Source organism: Nicotiana tomentosiformis, chromosome 2 (genome assembly GCF_000390325.3).
Source record: "Nicotiana tomentosiformis chromosome 2, ASM39032v3, whole genome shotgun sequence".
NCBI lineage: Eukaryota > Viridiplantae > Streptophyta > Magnoliopsida > Solanales > Solanaceae > Nicotiana > Nicotiana tomentosiformis.
In genome coordinates, this window is record NC_090813.1 from 36093775 (window position 1) to 36110867 (window position 17093).

Genomic DNA, 17093 nt, shown 5'->3' on the forward strand with positions numbered 1-17093 from the left:
TTGCCAGAAACAGAGTTTCATCACATCCAAAGATTACAACACAAAAAGCTGCATCAGACACATAAATAGATTAAAATAGCAGAAATTATACTGAAAAATTACATCTAACACCAGAAATAGATTTTTTTTTTTAAAAAGTAGTATAAATCTGCAAAAAATTGCACCTCCAAATATGAGTTTTTATCAAAAAAAAAATTTTACTATTATCAACTAGAGTTTGTTAAATATTTGAAGGGCACCAAAAGTCAAAACTATTCAAAAGTATACTTAAGAGTATTTTAACCCTACCCGAACATAAGGGACTATTTTGTCATTTTTTGATTTAATTTATCATGAATTTTGTTGATTATATTAAAAAAAAAAAAAAAAAAGGTACTTTTGCCCCTGAACTATTAGAAATGAGACAACTTTGCCTTTCATTTAGTTTTTTTTGGTGGCAAAATGCACTCACTGTTAATCAAGTAGCTCAATGCCCTCGTCGTTAGCCGAGTAGCACAAAAACGCCCTCCGCAACAACAACCGCCATAGGTGAAATAAAAAGAAGCCAATATTGCCCTAAACTTTAAAATATTAATATTTTTGTCCTCGTTCCGCACAGTAATCAATATCATCCACATAAATTTGGAACCAATGAAATTGGGACTCTAGTCATTTTAAGGTATTATAATTTTTATTTATTTATTTTGTTATTGAGTAATAAATATTTAACTCGTATAAAATTCTTATTCTTGATTGTAAATCTTCACAAATTAAACCTACTTTCTTAAAAAAAAAAATAATCCTATGGTCAACTGGTAAAAAGTCATATATCATAAATTCAATTAAATGAAATAGCTAACGTATAATTGTCACGACCCAAAATCTGACCATGGTCGTGAGGGCGCCTATCGTGCTACAAGGTAAGCCTACTTCCCAAAATATTTCTACTAAACCGATTATAAGAATTTAATAAAATATTTCGACACTTGAATTTCTCATAACTAAATCAACTCTAAATATATTTTTAGAAATACGGAAACGAGCCCCAAACATCGGGGTGTCACTAAGTCATGAGCGTCTAAATCTATGAACTAAGAAATGAAACTGTCTAACTGTCAATACAATCCAAATAAAGAAATGATAAAAGGAGTAACAAGGTCCTGCGGACGCTAGCAGCTACCTTGTAATCTCCACGGATAGCCGGCCTGAATTCAACGATCGCCGTGCTCTAACTCACCTGAATATGCACATAAAGTGCAGGGTGTAGCATGAGTACAACCACCTCAGCAAGTAACAGAAATAACTAAGGAACTGAGCAATAGTGACGAGCTAAGTAAAACAGTCCAATTATTTATTTTCATAATTTAAAAATAAACAGAAATAAACAGGTAAATTCCATAACTCAGTAAATGCCACAAAGAAGTTTAACAGATAAATGCAGCAACAACATAAATAAATACAACTTTACAGCAGTGTCACTCCATCGCTCATCACTCGCCCTCAGCACTCAATATTCAAAACACTCAACACTCTGCGCTCACTGGGGGTGTGTACAAACTCCAGAGGGGCTCCCAAAGCCCAAGCACTAAGCACGGACAACTCATGTGCCATCATATCAATACCTGAATCCGCACGGTCAACTCACGTGCTACGCGGACAACTCACACGCTATGGTATCAATACCTGGACCCGCACGGTCAACTCACATGTTATGCGGACAACTCACCCGCTATGGTATTAATATCCTCACAACCAGGCCCTCGGCCTCACTCAATCATGTACCTCACTAGCCTCACCATCATCAACAAATAAGGGAACACAACCCACATCAAGTATCACAACATAATAAAAAATAATAGAGACTGAGGTAACACATGTACAATAATTTCTATGACTGAATACAAATAATGTGAGCATGAATAAAGCCTAAGCATGATCTCTAACATGAAGGCAGACAAATCCAAAAACAAGTAACTACGTAAAGACAGATGATGGCCATGAGGCCTCACGGGACGTACCAAGTCTCAATCCCTCGAGGTATACATTCACACGCCCGTCACCTAGCATAGGTATCACCTCCAAACAGTCACACGATATCAAATTCTACGGGTTTATACCTTCAAAGCCAGAGTTAAAATTATTACTTACCTTAGCAGCGTAAAAATCCTACTCCGAGATGCCCTCGTCTCTGGACTCGGTCTCCAAAAACTCCAAATCTATTCACAATTAATTAATATATACTCAACACGAATCGTAAGAATTAATTCCATATGAGAATACAAATTTTCTAACAAAATTCGAAATTTAACTCAAAAATCGCCCTTGGGACCCATGTCTCGGAATCCGATGAAACTCATAAAATCCGATAACCCATTATATTATGAGTCCACCCATACCAATTTTATCAAATTCTGATATCGGATTCACCTTTAAATCTTCATTTTATATTTTTGGAGGATTTTACAAACAATCTTATTTTTCTTCCATAAATTCACGGATTTATAATGTAAATAAGTATGAAATCATGAAATATAATCAATATAGGATAAGGAATACTTACCCCAATGTTTACCCGTGAAAATCGCCCAAACCGAGCTCCCCAACTATTTTTATGTCAAAAATGGCCAAAAACCCGTTTATAGAGCCTCTGGTATTTTCGAGCATCACAGGTAGCGTGGGGCGCTGCCTGTGGCGCTATTTTCAGTACCCTTAAATATCCCAGCGCTAGGGCTAGCGCCCCACGCTACCCTGGGCGCTCGCGGCGACAGAAAATCTCCTCCGATAGGGAAATGGGCATAACTCTCTCATACGATGTCCGAATTCGACGATTCTTTTTTCTATGGCTCCAAAATTTCAATACGGATCTAATGCTTCAATCAAAACTGAATTTGGAGCTCATTTTCTTAATAAGATACCACGTATTCTTGAAGAATCGATGTCGAAATATAACAAATCCAGTACGATTGACCTCAAATTTTGCACACAAGTCAATATCCGGTCCACTTTTCTAACTTATATTTTTTTTTTTATTATGAGACTAAGTGTCTCATTTCACTCCGAGTTTTATCCGGAACCGAACCAACTAACCCGATAAGTCATAAATCAATTGCAAGATATAAATTGAGCAGTAAACGGGGGAACGAGGTTATAATATTCAAAACGACTGGTCGGGTCATTACATTCTCCCCCTCTTAAACAAAAGTTAGTCCTCGAACGAGTCTAACAGAAGAACATACCTGAAATCACAGCATCTGAAGCAATAGCGTCTGGCCTGGCTGGGAGGGCATAGAAACGGGCCTGACCACCCCCTGATCTACCTCCCCCTCTCGTGAGACCCGTAGCTGACTGGGCTCCGCCCCTAGCTGGATGGGCGGGTGGTGGGGGAACTGGTGCTGGTGTCGTTGGCCGAGTACTCCGCTCTGGAGTCTCACCCAACAGCCTAGGGCAATATCTCGCAATGTGACCAAAATACCCGCACTCGAAACAACCCCTCCTCTGACGAAACTGTTTCTCCTTATGCCCAAAAATATTACCCGATGATACCTGAGCGGGCGGGGCATAATGAGAACCCTGTGCTGACAATGCACTGAATGATGACTGACTCTGCTGAAACTGACCTCCCTGAGGAGCACCACTGAAACCACCCTGACCATGAGGCCTCTTAGTCTCCCTCTCAGCCCTTTCCTGACCTCGAACCATCTCAATCTGTCGAGCAATGTCGACAACCTCATCAAAGGTAACCCCAGATACTCTCTCCCTGGTCATAAGCAATCGAAGTTGAAAACCGAGGCCATCTATAAACCTCCCGATCCTCTCTCGGTCTGTGGGAACCAACTAGACCGCATGACGAGCTAACTCGGAGAACCGTATCTCATACTGTGTAACAGGCATCTCACCCTGGCGAAGCTGCTCAAACTGCCTGTGCAACTCCTCTCTGCGGGACTCAGGTACAAACTTCTTTAGAAAGAGAACGGAGAACTGTTGCCAAGTAAGGGGTGCTGCGCCAACAGGCCTACGCCTCTCGTAAGTCTCCCACCATCTGAGTGCAGCCCCAAAAAACTGAAAGGTAGTGAATGAGACTCCACAAGTCTCCAGAATACCAGCAGTACAGGGTATCCTCTGACACCTGTCCAAAAAGTCCTGAGCGTACTCTCTCTCGGTGCCACTGAAAGGTGGCGGCTGGAGTTTCCCAAACCTCTCCAACCTACGCTGATCATCCTCAGTCATAGCAAGAACCACATAATCCTGTGCAGCTGCAACCGGCTGGGCTGGTGGTGCCTCCGGTGTATGAAGTCCTTGAATAACCTGCTCGGGTGTGCGAGCGACGGGAGTCTGAGTGCCTCCCCCCAGCCTGAGAAGTGGCCGCAGCCGTCGAAATAGAGACTGCCTTAGCAAGGACGGTACATGCTGTCAGAATCTGAGCTAGGGCCTCCTGAAGGCCTGGAATCACAATAGGCACAGGTGGTGCCTGGGCTGATGCATCAACAATTGGAACCTGGTCCTCATCTTGGACAACCAGTGGATCTGCAGGTACTGCCCCAGCTGCTGTACGGGCTGCACCTCTGCCCCTACCACGGCCTCTACCGCAGCCTCGACCTCTCGCGGCCCGAACTGGTGGCTGACCCTCTTGACCGGTAGCACGAGTCCTCACCATCTGTGAGAGAATGAAATACAGATGTTTAGTTACTAGAATACACAGAACGCATGATAAGAATCCAAGAATGTGAAATTTTTTCTAAAGGTTCTGCAGCCTCTCGAAGATAAGTATAGACGTCTCCTTACCGATCTGCAAGACTCTACTAAACCCGCACATGACTCGTGAGACCTATATATCCTAGAGATCTGATACCAACTTGTCACGGCCCAAAATATGACCATGGTCGTGAGGGCGCCTATCGTGTTACAAGGCAAGCCTACTTCCCAAAATATTTCTACTAAACCCATTATAAGAATTTAATAAAATAATTCAACACTTGAATTTCTCATAACTAAATCAACTCTAAATATATTTTTAGAAATACGAAAACGAGCCCCAAATATTGGGGTGTCACTAAGTCATGAGCGTCTAAATCTATGAACTAAGAAATAAAACTGTCTAACTGTCAATACAATCCAAAAGAAGAAATGATAAAAGGAGTAACAAGGTCCTGCGGATGCTAGCAGCTACCTTGCAATCTTCACAGATAGCCGGCCTGAATTCAACGATCGTCGCGTTCTAACTCACCCGAATCTGCACATTAAGTGCAGGGTGTAGCATGAGTATAACCACCTCAACAAGTAACAGAAATAACTAAGGAACTGAGCAATAATGACGAGCTAAGTAAAATAATCCAATTATTTATTTTCACAATTTAAAAATAAACAGGTAAATTCCATAACTCAGTAAATGTAGCAACAACACAAATAAATACAACCTCACAGCAGTGTCACTCCATTTCTCATCACTCGCCCTCAGCACTCAATACTCAAAACACTCAACACTCTGCGCTCACTGGGGTGTGTACAGACTCCGGAGGGGCTCCCAAAATCCAAGCGCTAAGCATGGACAACTCACTTACCATCATATCAATACCTGGATCCGCACGGTCAACTCACGTGCTACGCGGACAACTCACACGCTATGGTATCAATACCTGGACCCGCACGGTCAACTCACGCGCTATGGTATTAATATTCTTACAACTAGGCCCTCGGCCTCACTCAATCATGTACCTCGCTAGCCTCACCATCATCAACAAATAAGTGAACACAGCCATATCAAGTATCACAGCATAATAACAAATAATAGAGACTGAGGTAAATATGTACAATAATTTTTATGATTGAGTACAAATAATGTGAGCATGAGTAAAGCCTAAGCATGATCTCTAACATGAAGACAGACAAGTCCAACAACAAGTAACTACGTAGAGACAGATGATAGCCATGAGGCCTCACGGGACGGACCAAGTCTCAATCCCTCGAGGTATACACCCACACGCCCGTCACCTAGCGTGGGTATTACCTCCAAACAGTCACACGATATCAAATTCTCCGGGTTTATACCCTCAAAGCCAGAGTTAAAACTGTTACTTACCTTAGCAGCATAGAAATCCTACTCCTGGATGCCCTCGTCTCTGGACTCGATCTCCAAAAGCTCCAAATCTATTCATAATTAATTAAATATACTCAACACGAATCGTAGGAATTAATTCCATATGAGAATACAAATTTTCCAACAAAATCCAAAAATTAACTCAAAAATCGCCAGTGAGACCCATGTCTCGAAATCCAACGAAACTCACAAAATCCGATAACCCATTCAATTACGAGTTCACCTACACCAATTTTATCAAATTCCGATATCGGAATGACCTTCAAATCTTCATTTTATATTTTTGGAGGATTTTACAAAAAAAAACTGATTTTTCTTCTAGAAATTCACGGATTCATGATGTAAATAAGTATGGAATCATGAAATAATCAATATAGGATAAGGAATACTTACCCCAATGTTTACCCGTGAAAATCGCCCAAACCGAGCTCCCCAACTATTTTTATGTCAAAAATGGCCAAAAACTCGTTTATAGAGCCTCTGGTATTTTCGAGCGTCACAGGTAGGGTGGGGCGCTGCTTGTGGCACTATTTCCAGTACCCTTAAATATCCCAGCGCCAGGGCTAGCGCCCCACGCTATCCTGGGCGCTCGCGGTGACGGAAAATCTCCTCCGATACAGAAATAGGCATAACTCTCTCATACGATGTCCGAATTCGACGATTCTTTTTTCTATGGCTCCAAAATTTCAATACGGATCTAATGCTTCAATGAAAACTGAATTTGGAGCTCATTTGATTAATAGGATATCACGTATTCTTGAAGAATCGATGTCGAAATATAACAAATCCAGTCCGATTGACCTCAAATTTTGCACATAAGTCAATTTCCGGTCCACTTTTCTAACTTAGATTTTTTTTTCATTATGAGACTAAGTGTCTCATTTCACTCCGAGTTTCTTTCAGACCCGAACCAACTAACCCGATAAGTCATAAATCAATTGCAAGACATAAATTGAGCAGTAAATGGGGGAACGGGGTTATAATATTCAAAACGACTGGCCGGATCATTACAATAATAGTTAGGAGATATCGACTTTTAAAGTATAATTGAATATAAATTCACACTTAAGTGAACTTAACTATCTCAACACTTTTCATTTTAACCAAGTATTAATTAACCACTGGACCAAGACTCAGTGAAGATATAAACTAAGAGAGTATATGAAGTTTGCGCTTTTATCTGTTCTTTCTTTCTTTAGGGTCCGAGCTAAGTTAAAAGGCTTATATATTAAGGACCCGTTTGGCCATAAATTTTGTCAAAATAAACTTGAGTTTTATTTGGCAAACACATGTTTGGCCATAGATTTTGCCTACATTTTGGCAAAATTCTAAATCCCAAAACCAGCTCAATAGCTGATTTTGGGCCAAAATATCATAATTATATTTTTTTAAAATGGAATTTTTTCATTCTTATACACTATTTGAAACTTTATTACGAAAAATGTCCATGTTTTGATATTTACCCGACCTACACAAGTTTTGTTTATAAAATATATACATTCCACCTTAAAAGACTACTAATTCATTAGTAGTGCCTTCAATCAAGGGATATAGTTAAAGCCTTTTTTTTTCTTTTTTTTTCTCCTCTTTTTTTTCTTCTCTCCAGAATATTAGTATGGGATCTCTCATGCGGCTGCTTTGAACCCTTGGGATCCATGAACAGATTTGTCTAGTAATTTATATGCCCTCCTCTTGCCGACGAAAACACCTTGGCCGTGACTTTCTTAATTGCAAAAACGAGTAAAAGTAAAAGAAAAATCGAAGAAGGTATACAACAAGTGATTCAAATATTAATTAAATTCCACCGAATTTAAAACATACAAGCAACTGCTAAGTGGTAAGGAAGATATATGATCTATATCAGAAAGCAGTAGGAAATACATTGGAGAAAGGCTAATTAGGAAGGAACTTTATTTAATGATCGAGGATTAGATCTAATCGCTATCGCTGTCACTGCTGCTGTTGTCATGCTCATCGTGCTTCTTCTCCTTTTTGTCCTTCTTGTCTTTTTTCTTCTTCTTCTCCTCTCCCTCATTGTGATGGTGATCTCCGCCTTCTGTCCAGTTATATACAATTACAATATTATACCACTTAAATACAAATTTTATACAATATGTCTATTGCATATTTTGTATCTGATTTATATATAGTAAAAATAAATTTCACACAACTAATTATATATATTATACAACTTATCTACAACTTTCATACATTATTTCTACCAATTTATATATAACTACAATATTACACCACGTATATACAAATTTTATACAATATGTCTTTTGTATATTTTGTATTTTATACATCGTAAAAATAAATTTCATACAACTAATTATATATATTATACAACTTATCTACAACTTATCTACAACTTGTCTACAATTGTCATACATTATTTTTAGTTATATGCAACTACAATATCATACAACTTACATACAATATTGTTCAACTTTCATACAATAGTTAAAAAAAAATATATATAAACAACAGAATATAATTTTTCTACAATTTTACTACAATTTCGTAAGTATAATGTATGTCATGTCTTCTTCTTCTTCTTCGACGAGTTTCAATCTGAAATTCAACGAAAATCAAGTCTGATCTTCACCAAAACACCCTCAAAATTGAGATATAAACTCCAAACCATATTACCAATTATTTGCAACAACGCCCAATCCAAACAAATAATGGTTTTTGAAAACCCAAATTCGAATTCAAAGCTTCAAAACTTTTTAATGTCTATCAATGGTAGAATTGCTGCTCTCTTTTTCTTTACTTTACATTACTGGAATTATGGATTGAGAGATAGAGAGAGACGTAGAGATAATTCCCAATTATTTACAGCAATACCCAATTCAAACAAATAATATTTTTTGAAAACCCAAATTCGAATTCAAAGCATCGAAGCTTTTTAATGCCGCCAATGGTGGAATTGTGCTCTTTTTTCTTTTGCTCTACATTACTGAAATTAGAAATTGAGAGATATAGAGAGACGTAGAGAGAGAGAGCGCATGAGAGAGAGAGACGGAGAGAGAGCGCATGAGGGAGAGAGAATAAGGATGAGAAATAATTGATTCATAATATAAAAGGGATACTCATTTAATTCCTAAAGTGTATATAATTGGTAAATTTGTATATAGGATGTAATTAAATTAAAACTTGAGTAGAGAGGGTAATAAAATTTCTAATAGTGTATAGGTATGTAAAAATTTCTTTAAAAATTGCTCCAAACTTTTGTATTTTATAAAAGAGCCCATCATTTATTATTTTATAACGATGTTGCTTCGTCTTCTCGGTCATCTGATAGTGTATCATGTAGTTCATTATAAAAATGATAATTTTATATCAAATTTATTTATGTTCAGGACTATGGTTTGCGATAACATAATGAATGTTATTGATAATGGTACTGTTGAGTATTTATGATAGTTTTTAGAACTTGTGGGTGTAAGTCATGTTTCATGTTTTTCCAAACCAAACTTCACCCAAAACATATGTCCAAACGCATTTTTATTTTCAAACCAAACTTCACAGAAATCAGATTTTTTAGAATAAATTTGGGAATTTATGACCAAACGCTAGCTAAATGTTAGTAAAACTAAGCTAAAGTATCTTAACTTTCTTTCACTTTCTCCGAATAAAATATTTTATATCTATAAAAAATGGAGTTTCCATCATATTTTACAAACTTCTCTCGCTAACAGGTAATTGTTCAATAAATTGTGTAGTCTGTTCAATTAACTTAGCAAACAAAATATATTGGTATACCTCATGTTCAATTTACATGAATCAATTGGTTATATTAGAACAATTTCCCCTCATTTACATTCACACAACATAGTTCCAACTTCCAAAGTTACACTTTCCATATGCGTGTCGGACTCGGTATAGCACTTCTCTATAAATAGTTACCGTGTACTCCCTTCACATCCACTTTGAAAACCCGATCCCGACTCGCAACAGCCTGTGGAAGTCATTAGATTTCTTGTAATATCACTCATTCCCTTCGCCATTTCAGTACTTCACTCCAACTAATGAGGAAACCGCGAAATCTGTATACTTTCTAAAACCCTAAAAGGTTTGCTCTTTCAGTTAAACTACAATGGCGAAGAAATTCGTCAGAGACGACGTTCCACTGTCAAGATTTGGCGTATTGGTGGCGCAGTTGGAATCTATAGTGGCCTCAGCTGCTCACAAGTCTCCCGACCCTCTCCTCTGTTTTGATCTTCTCTCTGATCTCATCTCCGCCATTGATGAAGAATCCAAGGTCACTATATTTCTCACTCCGCTTTTATTTTTGTAAACTTCGCTAGATCTTGATCGACTTTCATTGTGAATTGTATCCAGTTATTTCAACATTGTCGCATTCATAGTAAAAGTCACTCTAATTCCATTAACGTATCCAAAAAAAGGAATTTCTATTGACTTTTCTTCACTTTTCTAGTCTCAGCTAACTAATCTTGACTTAAACTATATGCATTAAGGATTTTTTTAAAGATATGTATTTTTTATAAGTTCACATCCACTTTTTTTTTTTTGTTTTGTTGTTGTATTGGCTATTATTGATTGTATTGCATATCGAGGTTGGCAATTCTTGGAAGATGCTAAGCACTTGGGGCCTGTTTGGTTGGGTTGCTGCATTCTGTTATACTTGAAGAAGCATACTTTAATGTTTCCCTAGCCAATCAGTGTTGGTATCTAACAAGCATACTTTAATGTCTCCGCCTTTTCAAAGATGAAGTAAAACTAAATTTGAAAGGGCAGTAGTAGATGTTTTCCTGGATTATCATGTGTATCTGCTGCTCATTTTTCAAATAGCGATATGTTAAAGCATCAATCTACCAAGTAGGTACTGATCCATTGTTTCTTCGTGATATTCCTTGATATAACTATTTATATATCTTCTTTCTTATCAAAAATTTCTATCCTTCTTGGTTGTTGATCGGAGAAAGTATTAAAAAATGCCAAGATGGTGACTCCCCTGTAAAAGATATTGCAAAGAAAGGATTACATACAAAGGTTGCAATCTATATTAATGCATTGTTGACCAATTTGGGGGGAATGCGTTTCTTCTTGATTTGTTGGCAACTTTTGGGTAGTGTTTTTTCCCCGAATGTCCTTTACCATATCTATTGGATGTATACATTGGTCTAGTTCGAATACATTGTTTGATTAATCTCAAATTTTATTTGAATCATTTGTTCATCCAGTTTAACATGATTATTGATTCGTTTTTTCAGGGAGGTTAACATACATATTGTCTATCTTGGTTATGTTTTGATAAAAGTAAATTCAAACTATTAAGTAAAAATTTAGAAGTTCCCTGTTATAGTTTGGGCTGGATTCAATTTAACCAAAAGCATCTTGCTAATGACTGAATATTTAGCACCTCAGTGTGGGTACAAGAAGCTATTGGCTAAGTTGATTTTTTCAGAGCAGAGACTGATTAAAAGGCTGGTGCGGTAATTCTGAGATATTTCTATTGTTCCTCCACTGCATCACACGTCATTACATGAATTACTGTGTCCTCTACATAATATACAGAAGAGATTTTGATTTGCTAGCCAATTACTGTGTCCTCTACATAATATACAGAAGAGATTTTGATTTGCTAGCCTTTGGAGAATCTATCTGGAATCCCTTGATATATCCTTTTCTGACAGTAATTTTTAACATATTGCTCAAACCGCAAGGATGAAGAGGAAAGGAGATAACGGGTGTCATCGTCTCAACCCCTTTTGGGATGGAAAGAGAACTTTAGGAGATCCTTAAACTAGGATAGAGAAGCTGATGGTGGTGATGCAAAGCTTAATCCATTTAATTTACTTTTGTTCATTTGGGCGTATCATCCTTGACCATACTAATTAATTCACTTTTTTTAATAAGATAAGTAATTTTATTAATGTTGGGGAGATCCCCGTATACAAGAAGTATACCAAAAAGTAAAAATTAATAAATGCATTTTCCTACATTATACATATCCTTAGGACGTTCAAGATGCATTTATAGGTAAATGTTTTGCTGAAATTTTGATGACCAAAATTTTTCTGATGAGATTTGGTGTATCAAAACTTGTCGATGACTTTCCAGTGTGATTTCTGGTAAATGTTCCTGATACACTTTTCAAATGTTTTGGATACACTCTCGAGGTATATTAGCGATGACCATTCAATGTTTCGTATTCCAATTTAATGAAAGGCCATGTTTTTTTTTTTTTGACGAAGTAAGGAGAATTCATTAAAAGCATCCAGCGGATCCAGGCAAAAGATTACAATTAAGAGAGATGGTGTCTGCTCATGAAAGGCCGTCTTACAATGACACATCAACAAAAAAAGAGAGTCTGTGTCAGAATGTTGGAGTAACATGGTCTGTGAGGATTGCTATAGCTGACCCCAACTTGTTAGGGATTGAGGCATAGTTGTTGTTGTTGTATCTTCCATATTAGTCAACTACGCAGTCTCCAATTTCTTCTCTTATTTGTCCCACTTGTCTTTCTTTAGAACTCTTCTCTTCACATTCTTTCTAATGTTACTTGTTTTGAATTTGTGTTAACATAAAGGTGTAGAGTTTAATTTTCTCCAATTTTAACGAAGTGATTCAATCAATTTTAATATGTTTGGGTATGTAGTGAACTTTAAAAGTTGTAATCTTCCAACTTGTTAGAGTTTTGAATACCACGTTGTCAATTTATGACAGAAGGATCTAGTTGGATTGTGATCAACTTCAAAGAGTCTATTAATTTTTGTTTGTTTGACTAGCATGAACTTTTGTTGGAGCTATTTACTCTGATCCACTTGTTTTTTCTTTTCTTTATTATGTTAATGGATACCTAAAATTGTAAAATTTCAGGAATGTATACTGCTGTGGCAAAGGAAATGTGAGGATGCACTTTATTCTCTACTTGTGCTTGGCGCAAGGAAACCGGTGCGTCATTTGGCCTCAGTGGCAATGGCAAGGATTATACAAAAGGGTGACAGTATTTCAATATACTCTAGGGCTAGCAGTTTGCAGGGATTTCTTTCCGATGGAAAGAAAAGTGAACCTCAGCGAATTGCAGGTGTGTCAAGAACGACTAAAACTTTGAGTTCTGTTGTATATTCTTTATTTCATTGATAATTGCACATAGAACTTGGGGGATCATTTATTACAGGATAAATTTCCTTTTCAGTTGTTATTATCTAGTGGTTGTAGCTTCATAGCATGGAATTGGTTTATCTAGAATTCTTTACCAATTTTGTTGAAGTTACCCAAATATGCCCAGTTATCTTGTGCTCAAGAACTCAAGCTTTATAAACTATTCAACAATCCAAGAACTACCTAATATGGGATTAAGTATCAAATTTTCTGTGGCTTTATTTTCAGGTTGCATCTTGTTTTCCTTATTATAATTGATATGTCCTAACCTATGCCTTGTGATGTTTTTTCTTGGTATGCATTACGGGTTTCTCTTGTGTATATGGGAGTTGCTATATTAAGTCGCTGTATTTTAGGTGCTGCTGAGTGCTTGGGAGAATTGTATCGCTATTTTGGTAGACGAATCACTTCAGGCTTACTTGAAACAACCACGATTGTCACAAAACTACTGAAGTTCAATGAGGTACTGTGATTTCATTATCATTCCACGTCTTTCCATATTACGTGTTCATGCATGACTCTCTTTGTTTAGGAATAAAAACTTGCTAGCTTATATTTGCAGTACAGTCTAGTCAACTTCCTCACAGAGTTGTGTGAGTCAGAATGGCGTTCTAATTAATGTTATTCTGTTGGTTGTTGTTAGTTTACAGCATGTATATAGTGTAGTATTGTCCCATATTGGTAGAAGAGTAGTATGTCCTTGTATAGTATAGCTATAAATAAGGACCTTTTGTATTGTATTGTTCATCTAATATCAATAACATATTTTCTCCCGTGCTTTCTCACATGGTATCAGAGCAATTGTGAGAGACTTATCGCTGTGCATAAATTCCAGCGATTCCGGGAAAGAGAAATCGCTGTGCATAATTTCCAGCAATTCCGGGAAAGAGAAATCAGTACTTTTTTAAGTCTGTTTTCTATCTGCTTCATTTCTGTCAGTGTTGTGCAAAATCCAACACTACCACAATAGTCGTCACTGTCCGGCGACCAAACCCCAGTGAAAAACTCCGGCAGCAGCCTCCTCACGCGCCTTCACACGCCACCAGAAGCTCACGCGCCGGCGCGTACGACCACTTTCGGCCATTTTTTGAAAATCTTTCTTCAGAACAGTTGGGTCGCCTGGTAATTCCGATCCTACCCTTACTGTTTTCATTTCATTCCGACAACTTTGAATTTTTTCCGGCAGCTACAGTACTATTCCGACAGCTACAGTAGATTCCGGCAGCTACAATATTTCAGTATTCTGTTTCTGTGTTTCCGTACACTGTTTCAGTGGATTACAGTTGATTTTTTCTCCTATTTGGTAATAATTTGCAACGATGTCTTTGGGATTTGATGCTTTTGGGTCTAGAAACATGAGCTCTGGAAGCTCTAGTGCTATTATTACCTCGGAACCTTTAATGGGAGGTTCAAACTACTTAGCTTGGGCTTCATCTGTCGAGTTATGGTGTAAAGGTCAAGGTGTTCAAGATCATCTAATCAAACAGTCTAACGATGGAGATGAAAAGGCAATAGCACTCTGGGCAAAAATCGATGCTCAGTTATGTAGCATCTTGTGGCGATCTATCGATTCCAAGTTGATGCCCTTGTTTCGTCCATTCCAGACATGTTATTTGGTTTGGGCAAAGGCACGCATCTTATACACTAATGACATATCTCGCTTCTATGATGTGATATCACGGATGACAAACTTAAAGAAGCAGGAATTGGATATGTCTACTTACTTGGGTCAAGTACATGCAGTCATGGAGGAATTTGAGAAGTTGATGCCAGTTTCTGCTAGTGTGGAAAAACAACAAGAGCAGCGACATAAGATGTTTCTCGTTCTTACCCTCGCTGGACTTCCTAATGATCTTGATTCAGTACGCGACCAGATTTTGGCTAGTCCGTCTGTCCCGACAGTTGATGAATTATTCTCTCGATTACTCTGCCTTGCTGCAGCACCAAGTCCACCAGTGATCTCATCACAGATACTTGATTCCTCTGTTCTTGCATCCCAGACAATGGATGTTCGGGCATCTCAAACTATGGAGCATAGACGAGGAGGAGGTCGTTTTGGAAGATCTAGACCCAAGTGTTCTTATTGTCACAAACTTGGACACACTCGTGAAATGTGCTATTCCTTACATGGTCGTCCACCCAAAAATGCTTACATTGCTCAGACCGAGACTCCAGGTAACCAAGGATTTTCTTTATCTAAAGAAGAATATAATGAGCTCCTTCAGTATCGAGCAAGTAAGCAGACATCTCCACAAGTAGCCTCAGTTGCTCAGACTGATACTTCTGTTACTGGTAATTCTTTTGCTTGTGTTTCCCAGTCTAGCACTCTTGGCCCATGGGTCATGGACTCCGGCGCTTCTGATCACATCTCTGGTAATATATCACTTTTGTCAAATATTGTATATTCACAGTCTCTTCCCACTGTTACTTTAGCCAATGGATGTCAAACTAAGGCAAAAGGAGTTGGACAAGCTAATCCCTTGTCTTCTATCACCCTAGATTCCGTTCTTTATGTCCCTGACTGTCCTTTTAGTCTTGCATCTGTTAGTCGTTTGACTCGTGCCCTCCATTGTGGTATATATTTTATTGACGATTCTTTTATTATGCAGGACCGCAGTACGGGACAGACAATTGGTACAGGACGTGAATCAGAAGGCCTTTACTACCTTAACTCACTCAGTCCTTCCACAACATGTCTAGTTACAGATCCTCCAGATCTAATCCACAGACGTTTAGGACATCCGAGTTTATCCAAACTTCAGAAGATGGTGCCTAGTTTATCTAGTTTGTCTACATTAAATTGTGAGTCGTGTCAACTTGGGAAACATACCCGAGCCTTCTTTTCGCGTAGTGTTGAGAGTCATGCATAGTCTGTCTTCTCCTTAGTTCATTCTGATATATGGGGTCCTAGTAGAGTCAGTTCATCCTTGGGATTTCGTTATTTTGTCAGTTTCATTGATGATTATTCAAGATGTACTTGGCTTTTCTTAATGAAAGATCGTTCTGAGTTATTTTCTATATTCCAGAGTTTCTGTGCTGAAATCAAAAACCAATTTGGTGTTTCTATTCGCATTTTTCGCAGTGATAATGCCTTAGAATATTTATCTTCTCAATTTCAGCAGTTTATGACTTCTCAAGGAATTATTCATCAGACATCTTGTCCTTATACCCCTCAGCAAAATGGGGTTGCTGAGAGAAAGAATAGGCACCTTATTGAGACTGCTCGCACGCTTCTAATTGAATCTCGTGTTCCGCTGCGTTTTTGGGCGATGCAGTTCTCACAGCTTGTTATTTGATTAATCGGATGCCTTCATCTCCCATCAAGAATCAGATTCCGCATTCAGTATTGTTTCCCCCGTCACCCTTATACTCTCTTCCACCTCGTGTTTTTGGGAGCACGTGTTTTGTTCATAACTTAGCCCCTGGGAAAGATAAGTTAGCTCCTCCTGCTCTCAAATGTGTCTTCCTTGGTTATTCTCGTGTTCAGAAGGGATATCGTTGTTATTCTCCAGATCTTCGTAGGTACCTTATGTCAGTTGACGTCACATTTTTTGAGTTTAGACCTTTCTTTACCTCTGCTGACCACCATGATATATCTGAGCTCTTACCTATACCGACCTTTGAGGAGTTTACTATAGCTCCTCCTCCACCTTCGACCACAGAGGTTTCATCCATACCAACCGTTGAGGAGTCTAGTATTGTTCCCCCTAGTTCCCCAGCCACAGGAACACCACTTTTGACTTATCATCGTCGTTTGCGTCTTCCATCAGGCCCAACTGGTTCTCGTCCTGCACCTGACCCTGCTCCTGCTGCGGACCCTGCTCCTAGTACACCGATTGCACTTCGGAAAGGTATACGGACCACACTTAACCCTAATCCTCATTAT

The 17093-nt window shown here is 38.3% G+C and overlaps 2 protein-coding genes across 2 annotated transcripts in view; one reads left to right on the plus strand and one right to left on the minus strand.

Moving 5' to 3' along the window:
* Nucleotides 1–33: 33 nt before the first annotated feature.
* LOC138904623 (uncharacterized) lies at nt 34–3744 on the minus strand. The gene is made up of 2 exons (XM_070193127.1): nt 3226–3744; nt 34–48 (listed from the first exon to the last, which is right to left on the minus strand). The coding sequence occupies exons 1-2, from the start codon at nt 3742–3744 to the stop codon at nt 34–36; spliced, it is 534 nt and encodes a 177-aa protein (XP_070049228.1).
* A 6185-nt stretch (nt 3745–9929) lies between these two features.
* Nucleotides 9930–17093, plus strand: part of LOC104113825 (protein SWEETIE) — a 45234-nt gene continuing 38070 nt past the window's right edge. The window contains exons 1-3 of the mRNA XM_009624118.4: nt 9930–10340; nt 12923–13130; nt 13564–13670. Coding sequence (XP_009622413.1) covers nt 10176–10340; nt 12923–13130; nt 13564–13670 — 480 coding nt within the window. The 5' untranslated portion in view covers nt 9930–10175. The remainder of the gene's footprint in view (nt 10341–12922; nt 13131–13563; nt 13671–17093) is intronic.

Bases quoted from the DNA above. Each gene is read 5' to 3' on its own strand.
- LOC138904623 (XM_070193127.1), bottom strand. From the start codon at position 3,744: ATGACCAGGGAGAGAGTATCTGGGGTTACCTTTGATGAGGTTGTCGAC.